Source organism: Lepidochelys olivacea, assembly GCF_965140295.1.
Source record: "Lepidochelys olivacea isolate rLepOli2 genome assembly, chromosome: 4".
NCBI classification, from domain to species: domain Eukaryota; kingdom Metazoa; phylum Chordata; order Testudines; family Cheloniidae; genus Lepidochelys; species Lepidochelys olivacea.
The window spans coordinates 41,543,382-41,567,145 of NC_140414.1; the positions used below are offsets into that span (position 1 = coordinate 41,543,382).

A 23,764-nucleotide genomic window follows, 5' to 3' on the forward strand; every position below is an offset into this window, starting at 1 on the left:
TTGGAGTTGAATAATACTTCATTACAGTCTAGTATTTAAAAAAATTGTTATAACCATTCAAATTCAGCCAGTCAGAAGAATATGAATATGGGTCCGATCCATTGACCACTGAAGTCACTGAGAATCTTTCCATTGACTTCAGCAAGCATTGAATCAGGCTTTACATGAGGGATTTTGACCGATTACTACATAAGAACGGCCATACATGGTCAGACCAAAGGTCCATCTAGCCCAGTATCCTGTCTTCTGACAGTGGCCAATGCCAGATGCTTCAGAGGGAATGAACAGAGCAGGTAATCATCAACTGATCATCCCCTGTCGCCCATTCCTAGCTTTTGACAAACTATTAATACCCCATCCCCACCCTCACCCCAAAAAATGCTTGGGGTTTTTGGAGAGAAAAACATATCATGCCTTTTTTGTTTTCACTAATAATGGAGAGCAAGGGCCTGATCCTGCCACATGATGAGCACCTCTTGTGAGGTCATTTGACATCAGAGTTTGAGCAACTTTGAGCCCTCAGCACTTCACTGTGTCAGGCCTTGACAGAATGAAATTGCAAAGTGAGAGAAGGGAGGCTGAGTGAACTGTGCAAGTGCTTTTTACAAATATAGTAAACTATGCCCCAGAACAGCAATATGTAATGAAAGCTGTGAAAAAATTCTAGAAATCACCAGTGCTACAACCAGAATCTTGAGAGACTGTCTCTTCTAATGAAGATTATCTTTCTAATAAATAAAGTGAATAGTGGTTGTTTGTGTGATGCAAAAATCCAGCACAGTAAGTTATGTTTATTGCTAATCAATTAATGTCCTCCAAGTAATATTCAAGCAGCCTTATGAACGTTTTGGTTTATACGTTCCTGACCAGTTGCCTTCAGCTATCCCCACAACTGAGTATTTTTTGTTAGCATTTTTATTGGCACCAGTTTGGTGAAACATGAACAAGACAGAAACTAAATAAACCAGACCTGACCAAATCAGGGTTTATAAATGTTATCCTGTGTGGGCAAAAAATTGGGGGCTTGTTTGCTTATTTGCATTTTGGAATCAAAAATGAGTAACTCTGAACACTTATATCTAGAAAGAGAGTGTGTCAAGATTTAGATTTGAAAATTATTTTGGTAGATAATTCTAGGAATTGGTGCCAGATAAGTAAAGGTCTTTTTTCCAGATGATGTATATTACTTTTCGCTACACTACAATTGGACTGTCCAGTGATTGCAGGTGATAAGTTATTTACTTTTTATCTTTTATCTTATCTTTTTTACAGTGTTTTCACATTCTCTGGGGCTTGATCATTTCACACTTTTGTTCAAAGATTAATCAGTGATTCCTTAGATCTTTTGTATGACCAAGTCTGAGTTCCAGGGTCAGGCAATTAAATGTAATAGAAGCAACTGCCTCTGTAAAGCCATGGGGAAAATAATTGTATTTAACAAAAGACAGAGGTAATATTTGGTATTACTATTCTGTTTTTGATTTATACTGTTAATATACCAATAAAATATAATACTAAAGGAGCCTTCAAGAACCAAAATCCAACCCTTGAAAAATGTCCCATGAAAGTATATTCTTACCTTCCACTGACTTATCGAAAGAATTAACTTATCTTTTGTATGTTAAAGGGACACATTGGATTAAATCATAGCGTTTAAGAACCATGTGTGCTTAACTGAGTTCTAGGATTAACATCTTATTTTAAAACTGAAGCAAATTTAAAACTCTGCTTTTCTCTCTTAATGCTGTTTGTTTAATTATTGCATTTCACTTAGTTGGAACAATGAAAACAAATTTGGCATTTACATGATTTTCCCACTACCTGAAGTCATTATTAGGCTATCATACACTGGCTGATTGCTGCAATATATGGCTTGCGAACACTACAGGGAAATGTGTAAATCACTCAAAAAAACTTTTTGTTTGCAATTGGAAAACAAGTGTTATGGAAGCATTGATTTTAGGTTGTTTAAAGCATGGGGCTTTGTCCCAAGACACCACAGAAAGAAAGACAAGACACCAGGAGTGTGATTTAATTAGGCTATAACTTTATTAAATAACACACTGGGAATTATCTGTCAATAACTTGTCCAGTGCAGGTTCTTCCTGCTTTGTATGTGAGGGAGGACTGCGGTCAGCCTTCTACTCCCCTCCCCCCCGACACACACACACACACACACACACACACACAGTGAACGTAGACTCAGGTGATGGGATTCCACCCTCCTTTCATATGAGGATTAAGGGGGTGTGAAGAGTTGTTCTGTCCTTGCTGTCCGGGACATTAGGAGCCCCAATCTCATTCCCACATTCTCCTATTCTGCTTGTAATCGTGAAAACCGAACTCCTATTAACAAGCACCTGTACTGGCTATCTGTCAAATTGTGACAATGTGAATTTTAAAACTTACCCTACCCACCAGATCCCTGGGCTGCAGTGGGGAAGGCAAAAAGCCCATCACATTGCCCAGCCCAATATGGAAGTGAGGGAAAGATTCCTTCTGAACACCAAAAAGATGACTGGTATGCTGCCCACACAAGCCTCAAAATCCACAACCCAAAGGAGGGAGAGCTGTCCTGAGGGTGCAGAATGGTACTCTTTAGCAAGAGGAAGGGCTTATAAGCCCTACTTTGGGTGCATACGAGACAATAGGTTTATATTGGGCCCTTCTGTCTAGCCAGTCAGCCAAGAAGCCCCCCTCCTCAAGATGAGAGGCTGAATGCTCACAGCAAGGAGAGGAAAAGGGGGTGTGGGGCATTCCTTAAATAGCAAAAGGTTTTTTCCCTCCTGGCCCTGATAATGTATCTCACAACTTAGGCTGTGGAGGGTGTGTGTATGTATTTTAACCATACATTTGGGGTACATTTACCCAACTCTGTCCTTTTATAGGCTCATCAATCATATGAGTGAAGAACAACAAAACAAAGGTCAGAGATTCTGATAGCCACCTTGGAAACAAGAAAACCTCCTCCTCCTCTGGGAGCTGACACCCCAATAGTGTGCAATAATTTAGTGTAGAACATTTCCCAATTATTTTGCAGAGTTAGTATTCTCTTTATATCTTAATAAACCGGCTTAAAAGGGAAAAATATTGCCACATTATAATTTTACGGCAGAAGGACATCTAACCTCCATTGGAGACAATCAGAGTGTCCTTCTCATTAGGAGACATGCATGAGATGACATGCTCAGCAAAGTTAAGATTGTTTCAATATGTTAGAGACTCTTGGATGCTGTAACCAATGAGAAGGCAAAGACCTATCACTTTTCTGGAAATGCCAGAAAATATAGTCTTTATTTTTTTTAACTTCCTGTCTCTGTGTTAGGAGAGATAAAGGTTTTGGACAGGTTTATGCAGGTCTCTTTAAAGAGTTTTAGTCACACAGTTTACAGTGAGTTTGTAATCTCATTGTGAAAGGGGCATAATGTTTTCATTAGGTTGGAAAGTGAAACACTGAATTTGAAGATCTCTTTCCATTTGCAGTTTTTAGATATTGCTTGTCAATAGCACATTTTTGTATCTTTTTCATCTATCAATGTGGTTTGTAGCAGTGAATGCAACTGGTACAGTTTTAAGGCATGGTACATATGCAAAATTGTTACATTGTACTTGTTTTGTTGGGTTTTGGTGACATGCAAGCAACTCCAGCTTTACTCTTCTGAATTAAGTGATTACCAAAAATCTTCAAGACAAATGTGTATTTAACAGTTGTCTGTTAAATTTAGTTAAATTTATATTACAAACAAACAAAGAGGCAATGTGATCAAGTGGTTAGAGCATGTGGTTAGATCCAAGAAACCTGGATTCTATTACCTACTTTGTTATTAACTTGCCCCTGTGATCTATGGCAAATTTCCACTTAGGGTTTTTCTACCCAGCAATTTAGTGCACTGCAAGCCAGGGTGCGAATCTACGGTGCACAAACTGACCATGTGGACCCTGTTACAGTGCACTAAAAATTCCCTAGTGCACTTTGGTCTACTCCCATTTCAAATAGTAGTACGGTAAAGCACATTATAGAACTTTTAGGACATGGTAGCAAGCTCTACATGGCCAGTTAGTTCATGGCAAGCTAGTGCACACTAGATTCACACCCAGACTTGCCACACATTGAATCACTGTGTAGACAAGCCCATAACCCCTTTGTGCTTCAGTTTCCTCTCTGTAAAATTGAGATGATAACGCTTACATTTTATATATAAAAAAGCAGATCCTCAGATGAAATGCACTGCATAAGTAAGTGCAATGTATTATTTTTATTATTACATATACACATACATTTATTAAATAGATATTCTGGAAATAGAAGTCTGATTGGTTAATAGACAATCCAAATGCATGTGTGGGGTTGTGTTGGTGAGTTTACCCTCCTGGAAACATTACTTCCATCAGTGGGACTAAAAAACAATAGAGAATCACCAGCTGAAATTGACAAATAATTAGCGTTATCATTCTTAGCTGCCTGTCTGCAAAAAAGGAGATTGGATCATTGCTAACAAGGTAAACTAAATAAATTTAAAGTGTTGTATTTTGAATCCCTTAAATTGTTTCCCTAGTGTGACATTCACTTCCTGGAAATAGTTGTGAAAACAGGACATGGCAGGTAGCAGCTGAGAGTCTTTTTCAAATGTACAAAATTAAATGATATCAGAATACACTGATGCCTTTAACAGGTTATTTAAAACAAAACTCAGGTGTGTTTCATTATAGGCAAAGTTTTGCTGATGTCAAAAGAAGTAAATGACACTGGAGACATCCATAATAAGAAAGTGATGTCAGAAAAGTACATAATTGACCATATAATGTATTATCGGGAACATAAATGGTTAGAAGAATAAGTTTAAAATGTATCACTCTGGAGGGGGAATGAAAGGAGGACCAGAAACATGCTAAGTTGGGGTAAGCTGGAGGACAGAAGGTTCATGATAGGAGACTTGAGAAGAGAGGGTTGCGATGGAATCTTAGCTCCTATGGAATTGATGTCACCAGAATCTCTTGATGAAATTATATTTGAGACATGTAGATACAGAGTTACTCATGTTATGATGTGGGCCCAATTTTCAAATTTGAACACCTGAACTAGGGAGCACAGTCCCTTATCTGGGTTTCAGATAAGTATTCAGGACTCCAAATGCCCAATTTAGGCACGTGAGTGCCAACCTGAACACTCCAATTCAAAACTGGGATTAAGGCACACATGTACAGAGGATCTGATGACATCCTAAATCATTCTAATTTTGCTGTTGTAGTAACCCGTGGTGTTTGTTTATGCTTATATCCCAAACTTACTTTATCCTCTCCTCATATATACTATATATAGATATATATACAAAGTTATATATTTAAGTCAAAAACCTCTTCTGTTTTCTTCTTATATTTCACTTAATCCATTCTTTTTTTTATGCTAAATGATCTATTCTGTTGCAGCCGCTCCTCTCCATGTCTTGATCATGACAACAGCAGGTGAATGTCTGCATAATTCTGTTAATATGTGGCTCCCCCCCACCTTTTTCATCCTTCTCCTTATTTACCTCACTTCAGGATGCTTTAGTATGTTTGTCCACTCACCCTCGGAATGGCAGTTAAACAGAGCCCTATTTTCCCCACCTACAATGTGTCCCTTTTCTCCCAACGGCGTTACTCCCCTTCATAAGAAAAATGCTTGATACAAAAAGGGTAAAATTGGTCCTATATTCTTAATTCTTGTTTGATTTTATTGATTTAAATTGAATCCTTCATGTTGGTGCCAAGTGCTGCACTAGGTGACTGATTAAATTTTGCTGAGCCACTGATGTGTTTGGTGCTGCACAGAGAATAGCAAATGATGCAATCTCTACCTGAAGGAGATTGTAATCTATTAATAAACTGAGGTCTGGTATATTCATTGGAGATATATTCCCTTCATTTTTTTTAAAACATCACTGTAATGGCAGTTGAAAGATACTTCTAAATTCTCAGATGAATAAAATTATTAGGAAAGTAATGAATCACAAAATCATTTTTAAAGGATGCACACCAACAGTCCTGCTCTTTGTTTAGCATAATAAAAGTATTATCATCAGTGAAGGGTACATTACTGTATGCAAATTCCAATTGTTTCCAGATGCCTTGCAGCTAGAGCCATGTTTTTTGTCCTCCCAGAATGTATTTTCCCCCCATACTATATATAGCTCAGTTTTGACCTGATTCAGCACTCACTGAAGAAATTGAAAAGTCTCCCGTTAACTTCAGCAGGCATTGGGGATCAAGGCCTTGATTCTTAGTATCTTTGAATGTGACCTTTGGATCAGTTTTCTTGTCCAGTTTTAAACTTGAGAATTGCTGAAGCAGCCTGATAAAACTATTTGTTTCTACTTTTTTCATGCTCTGACTAACTCTGAATGCTGCTATCTCCTTGTTTCCCTGTTTCTTATATTAGTTAAGATGCCTTAGAAAATTTCTTAAATGTACCTATGGTGGATATAGTTCAGTGATGACTGTTATTGTTTCATGCTATATGATGAGAAGCATGTGCCTTACTAACTCAATTGAAGAATCATTTCTGAACTGACTGTATAATGAGGGTGTATTGCTTTTGCATTTTCAGTTTTTATGTTCGTTTTAACATTAACCACAGCCTGTTTTAGAAAGACTCTTCAGGGAGCTGTGTTTGCATGGCTGTTCAAATGGTTCTGCAGACAGAGATGTGCGGCTGAGCCCCAGCAATCTGGTATTCATTGCTATCTGAAGAGACTAACTCTTAGCAAACAGTTTACAAAACAATGACACTTAGCAAAGCCCCAAAATAATGTCTTCTCTTCCCCCAAATAAAGGTCTAGCCATTCTTTATTTCGTTGTTTATTTCTCTGCTGTATTTTTAAGTGGGCACAGAAATAGTTTGTTTACATGTTATTGTCATACCAAGAAAATCAGACCAGGAAATAACTTAGGGGTTGTTTACGTGAACATTTAATTTGCAGCAAGCCAGGCTGTGAATCTTACCCCACACTAGTCTGCCATGCAGACCATGCTGATGGACACTAACAGTTCCTTAGTGTGTTTTGACCTACCCTGCTTTGAAATTGTTAGTGCATGTCAGTAGGGTCCACGTGGGTAGTTCTTGTGTAGGAGGCTAGTGCAGGGTAGATTTACCCCTGAGCTTGCTCCAAACTAAATGTTCCTGTAGACAAGCCCTTAGTGTCACAGCAGAAGGTGCGCAATACAAAGATTCCTTGGAACCGCATCTCAGCTCTTCATGTTCGCAAGGTAGATACATTGAACACCATGCATTTTGTATGTTTCTTGCAAATGAGACTATAAAAAAAACCAACAAGCTGACAAAGGTTTGGTCTGTTTTGTGTGGAAAGCTTTGCAGACATCTTGTAAGAGTAATGGGCTTGCTCTCATGGGCTTAGCCAAAATGACTGCTCTTCCTCAGTGGGGTAATATGTATATATTTGTGAATTGCTATAGGATCCTTTGGAATAAAAGGCCTTATGTAACTGGTAACTACTATCTCTTCCTTACACCACGTTAACATTTGATTATAAAATTTTGGCCTACATTTGTATTTGCATAATTTTGTTTACATAGACCATTATTTGTGCCTTTTTAAAGCACGGTTTATAGGTAGGGGACAGAATTTACATACAGAAATCCCATTAGTCCCAAAGAGTTTTGTATGTAAATTCTGTCACATTTGCCTGAGTGATAGTGTTTGAAAATGGTGTGTGCAGAGTTGCAAGCACAAAGATGGAAGCTTCATTGAGGCAGCTTTAATGATCTGGACCATAAAGCTTGAATATTATATTTACACAATACTATGACCTACCTCCATGAAGTATATAAAATTACCTTTATGGCTTTCATGCATCTCACATATCAACTCCTCCCAAATATAGTTCCAGTCAATTAGGACCTACATAGTGGACAAAATTTAGCAGTTAAACCCCTGTATAAGTGAGGGCAACTTCACTGATGTCAATGGGCTGAATTTGATACATTAAGTAGAGTGGACATTGGTTGGTCTCACCTGTAACTGTTCTTGCCAGAACAGTATGTCTTAGCCTCCTCCCATGGAATACCCAACTTATATCATATTTCCTGAAGAGTATTTGCTTTTCGTCCCTTTAATTGCTTTTCATCTTCTCTTCATCTTTTCATCTACTACAACTCCCCCTAATAAGGAGAATTTCACTATCTTGCCCTGAAACTTCCTTTTCGCTCTGATTTGGGCCATAACAAGCACTTGACATTTGTTTGCAAGCATGATTAATCCTAAACTCTAGGAAGCACAGCTTAGTAACTGTGCTGGTTGATCCAGTCCTGCAAGACTATATAGACGTTAGGGTCATAGCCTACGTTTGCTAAGCTTCATTTCCAGCTTTTTTCTTTAAAACTTTGCCAGAAAATGAAACATATTCAAAAATTGTCCATCCCTACCTCCAGGAAAGTTTACCTTCTTGTTAGTGCAGTCACTCTTGACACATGTATATTTTGACTTCATTGCTTTAACTCCTGAATTGCTGCCATCTTGGATCAGGACTCAATTAAAGTTTAAATAGAACATAATTCTAATAAAACAAATACATCTACCCGCACTTAAGAAATACAGTTCCATGAGATGTATTTATTACAGGAGGGACCTTTAAAACATGGTGTGTGACAGATTTCTTCAGCTATATATAGAGATGTAAAACTAGAAAAGATTCATCTAGCCCATTGCTGTGTTGATACAGGTATGTTTCTTTCAGTGTTTTGTGTACTCTAGGGCTCAAAAGAAGGCATTCCCATCACTCACTTGAGAGAGATCTTTCTGAAAGAGTCTTCATGGTTAGAAGTTTCTCTTATATTTGTATTAACTTGACGCCATTCAATTTCATCCCATTGCCCCGGCTATACCCCCAATACCATCCTAATACCTCTTCTTTACTGTTTTTACACCCTTAAAATGACTATAGATATTATATCTCCCATATTCATCAGTTTCTGTAAATTAGTTTAGTTCTTTTGACCTTTCCCCATAAATCAATCTCTCCAGATATTCTCTGACTTCCCTTTTACAACATATCTATGGTACTGAATAGGCATGGACCCCAGCCATGAAATTCAGGTTTGGGTATGAATTTTGACCCAACTCCTTTCAAGTTCTGTAAGCTTGGAATTGGGGTACCATTGTGCAGAGAGAGAGAGAGAGATTACTAAATGTGGATCTTAAGTTTGATCCAGATTTTGATAGCTCTGCCCACTTCAAAACTTAGGACTCTAGCCCATCTCTAGTACTAAGTGTCCAGAACTGTGCATAATATTTTAGGTATGATCTCACCAGAATCATACAGAAAGGTACTATTAACTCTCTAGTCTGTGAAATAATGCATGCATATGTCTAAATTTGCAAAGGCTTTTTATTTTGCTGCGATAACAAATAGCAAAGTCATACATAATTAGCTGTTCTCTATTACTCATAATTCTCCTTTGGTGTACAGTATTCCAGTTTCTTCCTTCCTACTCAATATCAGTTTCAGATTACTCTTCCATAGATACACTGATCATTAGCTTGCATTTATCTAATTTTGTTATTTCTTGCTCACAGTCTTAACCCTTATTTTATTCTTATGTCTTCACTGGTGTTTGAATCACCTTCCAATCTAGAATCATCTATGAATGTAAATAATATGCCGTTTTCTCATCCTCTAGATCACTAATAAAATATCAAATTAAGCACCGTCCCTGCAGCATCTTCCTCCAACTCAATACATTGCTGTTGATCATTAACTTTTGTTCACAGTCCCTCAGAAAATGTTTACTCAGTATGACACCGTTTGACTTTTTATGTAAAAGTTTCTGAATCAGAACATTGAACACATTATTAAAATCTGTTACAAACTAGTGGGTGAAGCTGTAAAGTAATTAGATTTTGAAAAGCAATTAATTTTCCATCATGATTTGTTTTTATTCAACCCCCATGCCTTTGTTTTTACCAAACCCATAATTGCTTATGACTATTATAATCTAGAAGGTTACTGGGTTTTCTTCCTCTTAATATTTTTTCCATGATTATACTCTGGATAGAGGTTAGCCTTATTGGATGTAATTGTCAGGGTTGCTTATTTTATTCCCATTTTTAGAAGACTGGTATGACATTTGATTTTTGATATACATCTGCTGCCTCCTTCGTTCTCCAGGATTTTTTTTTTCAAAATTATTTACCAGTGATTTAATAAATTCATTGTTTCATTACTTTAAAACTCTTAAGCCATGTAGGGTGAAATCCTGGCCCTATTGAAATCAATAGAAATATCATCCACACTTGCTGATTTGCATATATTCCACTTACCATGTATTCTTGGACCATTTTAGGCCTGATCCTTCACCATTGAAATAAGTGAAATGTTTCTCATCGACTTCAGTGAACAGGGCTGGCCTTACCATGAGGTGAACTGAGGCAGCCGCCAGGTGCCAGACTGGAAGGGGGGAGGGGCGCCACTAGGACCCAGAGTGTAGAAAATTGTGTCTGCTGCTGGTGCATGTGTATTCTCTCTGCTCTTAGGGATGGTGGAGTGCTGTGCTGGAGGAAGGAGGGCACAAGAGACATAACAGGCAGGCAGGAGAAAAGGTGAGAGGGAATAACAAAAAGCAGCAGGAGCTGCAGGGAGAGAGGAGGAGGAGGAGCCTTTTATGTACCTTTCTAGCACCACAAGGAGCCTGGACTGATTAACACCAGCTTCTCAGGGAGCTTCCTGTTTCCTGCTGCTTCCCTGAACCCACTTGAGGAGAACAGGCAGTCAACTGAAGTAGTAGGAGCCAGTTAGGCCCTTAAGACGCGGATATCTTCCCTCACTCAGACCCTGCTACCAGCCTGCTTATTTGTCCCCTTCAATTGAGTGTTGAGAGCCACTATAGCTGGCACAGAACAGCAGTCATGAGTGAAAGAAGAAAACGCCCCTCTGGTGTTCAGAAAAAGAAAGAAAGCAAAGGAAGCTTTTCTATCAAAGCAGGAATGAGCTATCTCCTATCTAAGCAGGAAGGAGGTCCTGGGCTACGTAGACACAAATGTTCACGGTGAGCCTTCCAGCCCCAGTGAGTAAGTAAGTGGTGAGGAGATGCCTGATCTTCCAGTTAGTCAAGAGTGCAGGTGACCTGGCAGCTACTGCAGCATCCATATCTCCATCTCAAATGGATGTAGCCATGCACATTCCTGAAGAAAAGTGTAGATCAGAGAAGAGTGTGGTGGAGGCGCAAGAAACAGCTGCTGCTGAGTTTAGTTCCTTAAGTCTAGATGATCCAGGACTGTGGACCCACTTGAGCAGTAGCCTGAGGGACTTCCATGTACTGCATGGGCCACAGCAAGTGAAAAACTTCATGTTCCCCAAAAACAATGAAAATAGAAGTTTCCATCCAACACATTACTGGCGTGAAAACCACAATGGTGACAAAGTGGAGAGGCCATGGCCTATGTACTCAAAAACCCAGAATGCTGCATACTGTTTGTGTTGCAAACTCTTCCAGTCTAATGCTCCAGCCACATTGGGTTCTACAGGAACAAAGGACTGGAAAAATCTGGCTAGAAACCTGGCATGCCATGAGAAGGCAGCAAATCACCAGAAAGCATTCCATAGATGGAAAGAGCTTGAGATGAGACTAAGGTTAAAGGCCACCATAGATGATCAGCATCAAGAGAAGATTGCTCTTGACTGGCAAAGTGTTCTGAAAAGGCTTATTGCCATGGTAAGAATACTTGCTACCCGAAACCTAGCACTTCGTGGCACTTCAGATCAGCTGTATGTGCCAAACAATGGAAACTTCCTTAAAATTGTGGAGCTGATGGCTGATTTTGATGCTGTACTCCAGGAGCATCTAAGAAGAGTCACCACCCAAGAAATGTACACACACCACTACCTTGGAAAAACAATTCAAAATGAGATCATACAGTTGCTGGCAATAAAAGTCAAACAGAAGATTGTGGCAGATCTGAAGTCAGCAAGATATTACTCTGTTGAAACAATAGTAAAGAATAAAATTGTCAGACACATAGAAGAACATAAATTGTTGTGCAAAAGTCAACATGGTTTCTGTAAAGGGAGATCATGTCTTACTAATCTATTAGAGTTCTTTGAGGGGATCAACAAACATGTGGACAAGGAGGATCCAGTGGACATAGCGTACTTAGATTTCCAGAAAGCCTTTGATAAGGTCCCTCACCAAAGGCTCTTACGTAAATTAAGTTGTCATGGAATAAGAGGGAAGATCCTTTCATATTGAGAACTGGTTAAAAGACAGGGAACAAAGGGTAGGAATAAATGGTAAATTTTCAGAATGGAGAGAGGTAACTAGTTGTGTTCCCCAAGGGTCAGTCCTAGGACCCAATCCTGTTCAACTTATTCATAAGTGATCTGGAGAAAGGAGTAAACAGGGAGGTGGTGAAGTTTGCAGATGTTACTAAACTGCTCAAGATAGTTCAAACCAAAGCAGACTGTGAAGAACTTCAAAAAGATCTCACAAAACTAAGTGATTGCGCAACAAAATGGCAAATGAAATTTAATGTGGATAAATGTAAAGTAATGCACACTGGAAAAAATAACCCCACTATACATACAATATGATGGGGGCTAATTTAGCTCCAACTAATCAGGAAAAAGATCTTGGAGTCATCGTGGATAGTTCTCTGAAGACGTCCACGCAGTATGCAGCAGCAGTCAAAAAAGCAAATGAGATTTTTGGAATCATTAAAAAAGGGATAGAGAATAAGATGGAGAATATCTTATTGCCCTTATATAAATCCATGGTATGCCCACATCTTGAATACTGCATACAGATGTGGTCCCCTCATCTCAAAAAAGAGATATATACTGGTATTAGAAAAGGTTCAGAAAAGGGCAACTAAAATGATTAGGGGTTTGGAATGGGTCCCATATGAGGAGAGATTAAAGAGGCTAGGACCTTTCAGCTTGGAAAAGAGGAGACTAGGGGGGGATATGATAGAGGTATTGTACGGGAAGACTTTGACAAACCAGTAAAGTGCCTGAAACCACTATGGCTTATTGCTAAAAGCAGCCAAGTCAGCAGGCTGTAAATTGACCAAGTCAGCAGGCTTAGCTTAACCAAGGCAGGAGGGGAGGGGGGTCTTTAGGTGCCACAGAGAGGGCAGCTTGACCCCGTGTCCTTCCTGATAAGAATTGTGTTGAAGTGGCTGATACATGCATAGAGGAGCAGGATGTGCCCCAGGAATATCTATTGGGGGCCTCAAGGCTGCAAACTCTGGAAAAACCCACACCTGGTTAATCAATAATCAGAAGGAACCTTTTGTTGGACCACTGAAACTGCTTGTAACAAGTTTTCTTTAAGGGGCATGTCTAATGTATAAATAAGGGGAAAAAGTTTGAGGTAGTTGGACTCTTTTTGGACTCTCCCTCTGGATACATCTTGCAGTCCCCATTGGCAGACGAAAGATTTGGCCACTGGAAGCTGGCCGCTGTGCCACTCGAGAGCCACACTCAGCTTTGGTAATTATCAAAGGTTGGGGGTGTTTTACTAACCTTTTGCGGAAGTGTGTAAGTGCTTGAGACTAAGTAAAGTTTAGCTTTAAGTGAAAGCACTTTTGCATTGTCCTGTTTGTACCAGCCGGCTATTGGTCGGACGGCCATGTCTCCCCTGATTTATTTCCTGACACCACCTCGCACAGAGTAAACGTTACCAAGAGCTTTGGGTTGAAAGAACCCCGGGTAACAGTATATAAAATCATGAGTGGTGTGGAGAAAATGAATAAGGAAAAGCTATTTACTTTTTCCCATAATATAAGACCTCGAGACCACCAAATGAAATTAATGGGTAGCAGGTTTAAAACAAATAAAAGGAAGTCCTTCTTCACTCAGCGCACAGTCAACCTGTGGAACTCCTTGCCTGAGGAGGTTGTGAAGGCTAGGACTATAACAGGGTTTAAAAGAGAACTGGATAAATTCATGGAGGTTAAGTCCATTAATCGCTATTAGCTAAGGAATGTTGTGCCTAGCCTCTGTTTGTCAGAGGGTGGCGATGGATGGCAGGAGAGAGATCACAAAATCATTACCTGTTAGATTCACTCCCTCTGGGGCACCTGGTATTGGCCACTGTTGGTAGACAGGATACTGGGCGGGATGAACGTTTGGTCTGACCCAGTATGACCTTTCTTATGTTCTGTTATTCTGGACTGCACACCTGACATCAGCCATACGGATCAAATGACTTCAATGGTGCGTTTTGTAACAACAGAACCTAGTGAAAATGTCCCTGCAATGGTGACTGTCAGAGAGCATTTTCTAGATGTTGATGATACTACAGGAGCTGGTATGACAAATGTGCTTCTTAAAAAGCTGGAAGATACGGGAATTGCGATAGCTGACATGACAGGTCAGGGCTATGATAATGGTGCCAACATGGGAGGAAAGAACAGAGGAGTGCCGACACGGATCCGAGAGTTAAACCCTCGAGCTTTTTTTGTCCCATGCAGTTCTCATTCATTAAACTTGGTGGTCAGTGATGCAGCATCAGCATCTAGTGAGGCTGCTAAATATTTTAATGTAATTCAAAGCATCTATGTATTTTTCTCTGCATCAACTCATCGATGGCAAATTTTGAAGCAACATTTGGGAACATCCTCTCTGACACTGAAACCACTGAGTGCCACACGATGGGAAAGTCGAGTGGAGGCGAAAAAGCCTATCCAACACCAAATTGGGAAGAATGGATGATGCCAGAGTTGCCATTATGGAGGATAATGCTATGACAGGAACTGTTCATGAGAGAACAGTGGTAGAGGGAAATGGAATCACCAGAAACATACATAACTTCGAATTTCTGTGTGGTTTAGTGTTGTGGCATGACATACTGTTTGAAATAAATGTTGTAAGCAAAAGACTCCAAGGTGTTGACCTTGATATGTCTGGAGCAATGGAACAACTGGACAAAGCAAAGTCATACCTACAGTCTTACCGGTCAGACGAAGGATTTCAAAACATTCTGAAGAGTGCACAGAAGTTGGCAGAAGAACTTCACACTGAGGCTGTTTTCCCACCCATTCAAGAATACAAGAGTCACCGAAGAAGAAGACATTTTGATTACGAGGCACGGGATAATCCCATAAGAGACCCCAAACAACAATTCAAAGTTGAATTCTTTAACCAGGTGCTAGGTTGTGCAATACAGTCAGTTGAAGAACTTTTCATGCAGCTCAAGGAACACAGCAGTATATTTGGGAAGTTGTATGATATTCCAAAACTCCTCGCTATACCTGAAGAAGACCTACACCAGCAATGCAGGGCACTAGAGACAGTGTTGACACATGATGACATGCGCGATATTGATGCGAGTGATTTAGGTGATGAACTGAAAGCCCTTTCAAGATACATTTCAGCAGGATCAACTCCAAAGGCTGTTCTGGAATATATGTGCACAAATAAGGTGACCACCCTCTTTCCAAATGCTTTTGTTGCTCTGCACATACTTCTAACGTTCCTGTAACAGTTGCCAGTGGAGAACGCAGCTTCTCCAAGCTGAAGTTAATAAAAACACATCTACGCTCCACAGTGACACAGGAGAGGCTGTTCGGCCTTGCAACCATCTCAGTAGAGCATGAGCTGGACCAGACTGTGGACTTTCAGGAAGCAGTTCAAATCTTTGCAACCAAGAAGGCACGGAAAGCACCACTTTGATCATTCAAACAGATAAAAATGCCAGTGTTTACTACGCAGACAAGAAAAGTTACATTTGCTGTTCAGGTGTTTGAAAGTTAAGTGTTACTTAATGTTTTTGAACAAGGCGTTTTAAGTTGTTCGTTTTCCTTTATTGGGGTAGGTAGCAGAGCAGTACCATGAGAGAAGCAGAACAGGAAGAAGGCAGAATTGAGTCCTTTCAAAGTTTTGGCCCAAGCGAGGGAGCATGGGGGCATCATTTGAGCTCCCCGCCTCAGGTGCCAAAATGTTGTGGGCCGGCCCTGTCAGTGAAAGCAGGATTAAGCATTTTATTAATGGCTGTATTAACAAAATCAGCTATTACTTCTGAATTGTCAATGTCCCTAGTCCGCTGATGCTTTTTTAATCTCGTTATCTTTATATCCTCTCTCAAATGTGCCTTTCTTGGCCTATTTCTGTTTTTGAGGATAGTAGCTGGCCTTACTAATAAATATTTGGGATCTTTCTCTTGCTTATTCCAGCTGCTAGATACCCTAAATAAACGGAAGACTGACAAGTTAGTTTGCTTCATGCTTTTATGTCTTTGGCTGAGAAGGGTTGAAGTTAAATAGCTAGTATTTTGCACCTGTGACGCTCATTAGAGACACAGACCATACTAGAATTGTAAGTTGACCTTCAGTAGATCTTGGATGTTCCAGTGGATGGAACACAGGGGCTGCTACTATATTACTTGTGAACATGCTGCAAAATTCCAGTATAAATAAGAATGTTGAAAAAAGAGATATTTGTCCTATTTCTAACTTCACTTTTACACCACTGATTTGTTGTCTAAACAAATATCCTCTTCCAGGGCTACTTCACAGGTATACAGGCTGTCTGTTTCATGGGAAAGCACCATAATTTCAGTTCATTTCTCATTTTTTAGCTTATCTGAAAACTTTCACTCCTTAGAAAGCTTCACTTAAAAAGAAAGTACCACCTGTGAAAATAGCAGAGGCCAGTATTGCTATTGTAGCAGGGATTCCTTGATTGGGTACTATGCCATATGCATTATTAGGGATGTTGAATTATTATTTATGGATATTATTATCTATTTATTTGTATTTCAGTAGCAGCCCCAGTGTGCACAGTGATGTTGACACACAATGTGCGATGAATTGCTTAATTTCTAAGAAAAAGATTTTCATTGGGAATAAAGTATTCCCTGAATGAAAGGAAAAAAATTGTTGACTCCATTATCATTTACTATTAGTTGACCATCTTGAGCACTTGTTGAATAATGAAAAAAATTGTATTAATGATTAGTTCACTTGAAAAAAAATGCCAAAATTAATTCAGTAAATTATTTGCACCAAATAATTCAGCCAGCTCTAATAACAGTGGTAGCAGTTTCTGTAGTTGTTCACAATATTAACACCAGATTGTGAACTCCTTATGCCGTCCCAGAACTTAGGCTGTTGTTAAATACATTTCTAAAGCATTCTTCATCATTGAATTTTAGGCTGATTCTCAGAGACAAAAGTCACAAACATTTTCATTCATTTATTATAAAGGTGACACAAAAACTGCATCTAGATAATGACTTTGTTTTATCTTGGAAAGACAATCACATAGCATTATTGTAAAAGTTGAGCAACTAGCATCCTTGATTTCCTCTTTCATCCCTATTCATAAATATATATATATATATATATATATATAACACTAAACTATATCTAGAATGGATTAAGATAGGTAGAGTCCTTTCTTCAAAAATGAACCCTAAGGAATTAAAGCTGTAAATACTTGTTCATTTTTGTTTGTTTTTTGTTAAAACCACAGAAACCATCAGTCCCCTGAGGAATGAGATAATAGTTGTACTCCATAGGGTATTACACTAAACAAAATCTAGAGGTATATGAATGGTGGTAGACTAGGAGACTGCATGTGTGGGAAGGAGTGGGAAGTCTCTTCATATGGCATCCATGGTGCATGGCGTGCTTTAGATTGGCAGGTTGTGGCTCCTTCCTCTCATTCATTTTTATGACGTGACTTGCACGGAGTGTTGGGTGTTCTGTTTTAACAGCATGTGGAATGAATTGTAAATGTTTTGATAATGAATGGATTCAAATATTTGTAATACCGAGTGACCCCAGAGAGTGAAAAATATCTGTATTTGTCTCTCATGTGGTAAGATTTTTTTATTGCAGGTCTCTCCGTGCAGATGTTAGTATTTGTGTGAATCCCCGTCTGATGACTAGTGTAGTCCTAAAAGTAGGTCTGGTATTATCCTGCCTCATGTACTTTCCCTACTCTCGCTGCAGCAAGCCGGCCTCTCCACCCCCAGGGCAGTGATGATGATAAGTCATGAAACTAAACAATATAAAATTTAAAGTAGCCATTTTTTCTAGGGTTTTGTATGTTTCACAGAAATGGCTTTAATTAAGCTGTGTCCCAGATCGCAGCACAACTATCAAAATCAGCACATTGTCTAGTCATGACTGAACAAAGTGGGCTATAGGTAGGAGAAAGGAAAAAAATAAAGGCAATTTATCTCAAGCCATGAGGGACCTCCTTGCCACAGATGTCTTCCTGCCACTGTAGGGTGTCCTACAGAGACGTATTAACATCGTGTATATATAGTAAGAGAGAAAAAGCAGAAATTTATAAATAAACCCATTACAGAATGGTTACCACCTGCTCACATCTCCACATCTTTCTGTAGTTGTCTTATCCTTATATAACAGAGGCACACTGGGACAGTATCCTAATTGACAACAAGCCCATCTCACATTCGATTATATGCCATTCTCTCTGTATAAGGAAATGATTTTAGTAGAAGAATCCCATCCTTATTTTCTCCTGTCCTGTTTTGTCTTTGGAAAGGGTAAGGAGAAAAGTGGGCATCTGAAATGTAGTAAGAAGTAGTGTTTATCTTGTTAAAAGTCAATATAGTCACTTTTTAAAAAAAAGTGAATTGAAATCTTGAAGATTATTTTTCTTCTCTCTAGTCAGTTTGTCATGATATCATATAGTGAAAAGTTTTTAAGAAATGCTAAATGTTAAAGAGATAGGGAGACATTCATACTTGATATAAAGAGCTACAACTCCCACTGGTTTTAATAGGAGTTGTAACTGCTTACTCCAGAACAAAATTTGGCTCATAATCTGTGAATTACATAATTTTAGGAGTTTTAGTTACATCAGACTACTAAAAAAATTATACTGATCTTTCAAAAAATCAGAATTGCCTTTATATTATTGCATTAGTAAGCCATTTTCCTTTAATAATATATATTAAAATTGTATACTATACATGTGTGTGTATCATGCCCATCTTACATTGCAATGACACTAGTGGTAGAAATATGCCAGATAGCATTGCGGAAAAATATATAATATGAAAATGTGTATATCGATATATATATGTATAAAATAAAGACACTTGGTCATGACGCTATATTTTATATATGGTATATTTCTTCCAGCAGTTGCATTGCAAAATAAGAGTGTTGCTATGAAAAGCTCTTAAGATAAATATTTTTAGTGCAAGCCATCAGGGATGTTAGCATGAATTAGTGCTACATATACAAAAGGGGAGTTGGTTTTTTTAACTGTACGGATTAAGAAAGTGCCCTAGATATATAGTTTGTTACATTTTGGAAGAAAACCTTTTGGAACAGAACTGAAGTGATTTTGCTTTGGCTAATACACTTTCCAGTCATATCTAATATAAATTTATTTTCAGCTTCCTGGTTAGCTTCATGGTGGATGCCCGTGGTGGTGCCATGCGAGGTTGCAGACACAACGGGTTAAGGATCATTATTCCTCCTCGGAAATGCACTGCCCCAACACGAGTAACCTGCAGATTGGTCAAACGCCATAGACTGGCCACCATGCCGCCGATGGTGGAAGGAGAAGGTCTGGCCAGCCGCCTGATTGAAGTTGGACCTTCTGGTGCTCAGTTTCTTGGGTAAGACTTTCTGTTTGACCGAAATGAAAATGATAGGTATAGCTCCATCTGTTTGCAGATTGCACTGGGGTAGCGTAGCCCCTGCTTCAAGATTTAAATGGAAAATGTCTGTTTAGTATACTGTTACATATTGATCATAACATTATAGGGCCCCTAGTGCAAATCAGCTATTAGTTTGTCAGCAATTCACTTAGCTTGTATGCCTTTTCATTTGAAAACACTGATTTTTTTAACCACTAACACTAAGGTTTAGTGTGCTTCCTCGAATAAGTTTATTAATCAGTGCCGTGCTAGTAAAATGGAAATCGCATTGCTGTCAGTGTTAGGCAATTCATACTCTATTTATATCATCCACAGTTAAGGCATGAATAACAAATAGCACAGCACTGATCTAAAACCAAATTTAAAGCCTGCTACAGATACAGCACAAGTTAAAGCTACTTATAGTAGAAACTTGTGTTTTGTCTATAGGCCTGCTGTCAATAATTTGGACTATCTGGGAAGCACAAGCTTTTGATTTTTCTGGGGTTAAAATTGCAAGTTCAAACAATAGGACAACTCAGGAATTCTTTAGCAGTTTATTTTGTCCTATGTTGCAATACCCAATAGAAAGATCAGAACTGCAACTACTGCTGTGCTTGTTTTAGCAATTTTCTGCTGAAACCAGCCGTTCTCCACACTTTTGTTTGTTTTACCAGCTACTCTCCTTATCAACTGTAGCATCCAAAAATGGATGATTGAAGGAACCCCTCCAATAGAGTGAATGGCTTCAGTTGGAAACTGACGAATGAAGTTATGAAAGGCAACAGTTTAAATCCATTTTGAGACAATTCAATTGTAGTTAAGTCCTGTCATGTAAAGGTAATCAGCAGAGCCACCTTCTGAAATTATATCTGGAGGAATGAGCTTGAGGAAGAGTGAGAGGTGGTTTGATGTTTTTTAAAAATACATTGAATCAAGTATGAGAGGGGAAAGTATCCATGCTTGTTCCCAATATTTTATTGATGCTGTTCTTTAATAATGGATCAGGAAGGGTTATGAAACACTGGGAACATAAAGCTAGAGGCCAGTCCTCTTCTGTGACAAATAGGGTGCTCCTAGGTTTCAGATGCATCAGCAGAAAAGCTGCCAAACAAAATACTAATTTGATATTCTCTTCTAATCTAGGTCAGTTCTTATCAAAAACCAAATTTAAAATACCAGCAGAATACCTCTGCTGTCACAATCATTATTTCTCTAATCTTCTCTCCTTCCCCACATTCACACTAACATGCAGTACCTTTTATTTTTTTAAATGGTCCCTCCATCCAATGAGGAATCTCAATAAAAATTCATCTGAATAACACACATGCATACGTTAGTCAGAGTTTTTGTGTCGCTCCTGATAGGTTTATCCCCTACTAATGGGCATTTTTCTGGGTGGCGTCCTGGCAGTGAAATCAGGTATTGTGTACTGTACCTGCCAACACAAATATTACTGTACTACACTGACACATCCATTCTAAGAGCCGGATTCTGCTCCCATTAAGTTCAATGACAAAAATTCCATTAACATTAATGGAAGCATTTCATTAATTTCTATCAGCAGTGGGACACAACTAGGGCAGAACCTTATTCAGTGTTTCACCTAATTCTACTCTGTTGACCAGACAGTGGCACTGGGGTTCTGAAAAAAACATACATAAAGCTTATTTATGTTCTTTCTTTCACTGCTGCTTTGGATGTACTCAGTAAACTTCATCTGCCTACGGCTCCTCCCCCACTTAATGAGGGAGAAAGCTTGGTCAGCCGAATCCTTCAGCTGGGGCCTCCTGGGACCAAATTCCTTGGGTAGGAGAGACTTAAAACAAATTGATGGATGCTGGCCTCCCCTTTCTTCTCCTTCTCCTGCAATATGATTTATTTTTTTATGTCATTGTGCCCATGACATTGTCCCTTTCTATGATTTGAAATTTTGTATATCTAACCTTTAGTGGACCATTTTCCAATCCTTGTGGTATGTGGTTTTTGTTTTGGTGGTATGTTTATATCTTTTTTGTAAAGTTCTGTGACCTTCATTTTTGTTTTAGCATGAGATCTTCCTAGCTGTAAAATGTGCCAGCTGTTTTGTGCTTGATGTCTGTAGCAAAGCAACCTGGATTGGAACTAAAAAGAATCTTCTGTGCGTGTGTCTATTTTGCACCCATTGCTACCAAACCAATAATAATATGTTATATGTTGGATATAATATAACATAGTATGAATAAGCATGACACTTATCAAGTACATGATGGCCTATATCATTATGCACTCGTGAGGTATATGTATAGTGCATATTTATATTTTCTTACAGAGTGTAGAAAATACCAGAGTTATGAGTGTGTGTACACACACATATATATTTACGTGTGTTCATAATGAAACAAATTCTTATCTCCTCTACACTAGTAGAAATCCAGATTAATGTTGGTATAAAATCAGCATAAGTGAGAGATTAATCAAGCCCATTGACTTCAGTGACATTATTCTGATTTTCACTAGTATACCAGATTAGAATTTGTCCCACTGTCTGTATATACTGCAGTGGATTCTCTTTGAAATGAGATTGGACAGGTTAACACACGTGGTGGCGACAGCTAAAATGAGCACGAGTTTTAGTAATTTTATCAGTTTGTAACAACACTCTAAAATCTCTGTTCAAACTACTGCTTCCTTACTGAGTGCTGTCAGTGTGTACCTTCAGTGTGTAAAGAGATGTATGCACATCTAAACTGTCCTACCGTACATACTGAGTCCTTATAAAAAGCGAAGATGCTCTAGTGACCCACTGATATGCTGTTCAGGATTGCACCCAACTATGCTGGAGAAGTGGGTAGAATTCCAGGTTACTTTGTAACAGACTGAATGGATTGCTGTTACTTCTGTTTCTTCCTTTCTCACCCATATACATTTAATGTGCTGTGTTGCTGTGTCAGGCCTGTGATCGTGGAGATCCCCCATTTTGCAGCTCTGCGTGGGAAAGAGAGAGAGCTGGTAATCCTGCGCAGTGAGAATGGGGACAGCTGGAAGGAGCATTTCTGTGAATATACCGAGGATGAACTGAATGAAATCCTCAATGGAATGGATGAAGGTACTCAGTGCTGGGACAAGGGTGAGGTGGGGGTTGAAGAAGAAAACAGAGGAATTAAAATGATCCTTTGTATTATTTCTGTATCTGGGGAAGACCTAGTTTATCTCCTCTCTGATTGACTGCCTCACTACTGACCTTCTCTCCAGAGGCCATGTTGCCACATTCTGCTGATGTTTCACAGGAGTCACAGTGGAACATCATAACATGCTTAGTATACATGGCAGTGCTGGGGGTATATGTGTGCTGACATCCTAGCACATTTACAAGCATCAAAGAGGCAAAATATGTCTGGTATTATCTGGTAAAGAGCAGTTCTTCTTTGGGTGCTGGTCCTTAAGTGTATTCTACATGTGTGCACGTGAATACATGTGTGCCATGCGCCTGAGTCCAGAGGTTGGCCACCACATATGCGCAGTAGGTCTCCTCATGCTCCCAACCGATGGAATAAGAGCCAGTGTGGGCCGATGCCTCTTCAGACCCTCTTTCTCAGTTCACGCTTCTGCTGTGGATGCAGCAATGGTATCTGCAGTACCACAAGCATCTTTGCCTCCGGCTTCCTGGCTCACTCCCACCTCCAGTCTGAGCGCTGCTTGCCAATAACCCCAATGTGGAATGGACATAAGAATCAGCACTTGAAGAAGAAATGGAGGTTACTTCCTGTAACTGGAGGTTCTTTGAGATGTGTGGTCTCTATCTCTGGATTCCACTTCCCACCCTCTGTCCCGCTGCTTCGAAACCTGTTGGATTTGTGGTAAGAAGAGGGACTGGAGAGATTTCAGCCTGCGCTGGCTCTTATATCTTCAGTCACAAGCATGAGGAGACACCTACTGCATATGTGGTGGCCAATGGACACTACTTGTAAGAATTTCTGGATTCGGGTGCATGCATACCCACATGTGGAATACACATAGGGACCACACATCTCGAAAAACTTCCAGTGACAGTAAGTAACCTCCATATATAAAACTTCTTAGTGTTTAACTCCCTTTTGGTACATGAATTCCCATGCCCTTTTCACAATACTAAACTAAGAGCTTCCTTCGCAAATATCTCACCATG

General features: G+C 39.2%; 1 protein-coding gene across 9 annotated transcripts in view; it reads left to right on the forward strand.

Annotated features, from left to right (window-relative positions):
* The window catches only part of ANK2 (ankyrin 2), a 589,776-nt gene that overhangs the window by 514,804 nt on the left and 51,208 nt on the right, over positions 1 to 23,764 (forward strand). For 4 of the 9 annotated variants that reach the window (XM_084626827.1, XM_084626829.1, XM_084626826.1 and 1 more), the window contains 4 exons: positions 4,459 to 4,500; positions 19,372 to 19,596; positions 21,328 to 21,426; positions 22,551 to 22,705. In XM_084626827.1, coding sequence (XP_084482953.1) covers positions 4,459 to 4,500; positions 19,372 to 19,596; positions 21,328 to 21,426; positions 22,551 to 22,705 — 521 coding nt within the window. The remainder of the gene's footprint in view (positions 1 to 4,458; positions 4,501 to 19,371; positions 19,597 to 21,327; positions 21,427 to 22,550; positions 22,706 to 23,764) is intronic. The other 5 variants (XM_084626832.1, XM_084626828.1, XM_084626831.1 and 2 more) reach the window with 2 other exon arrangements.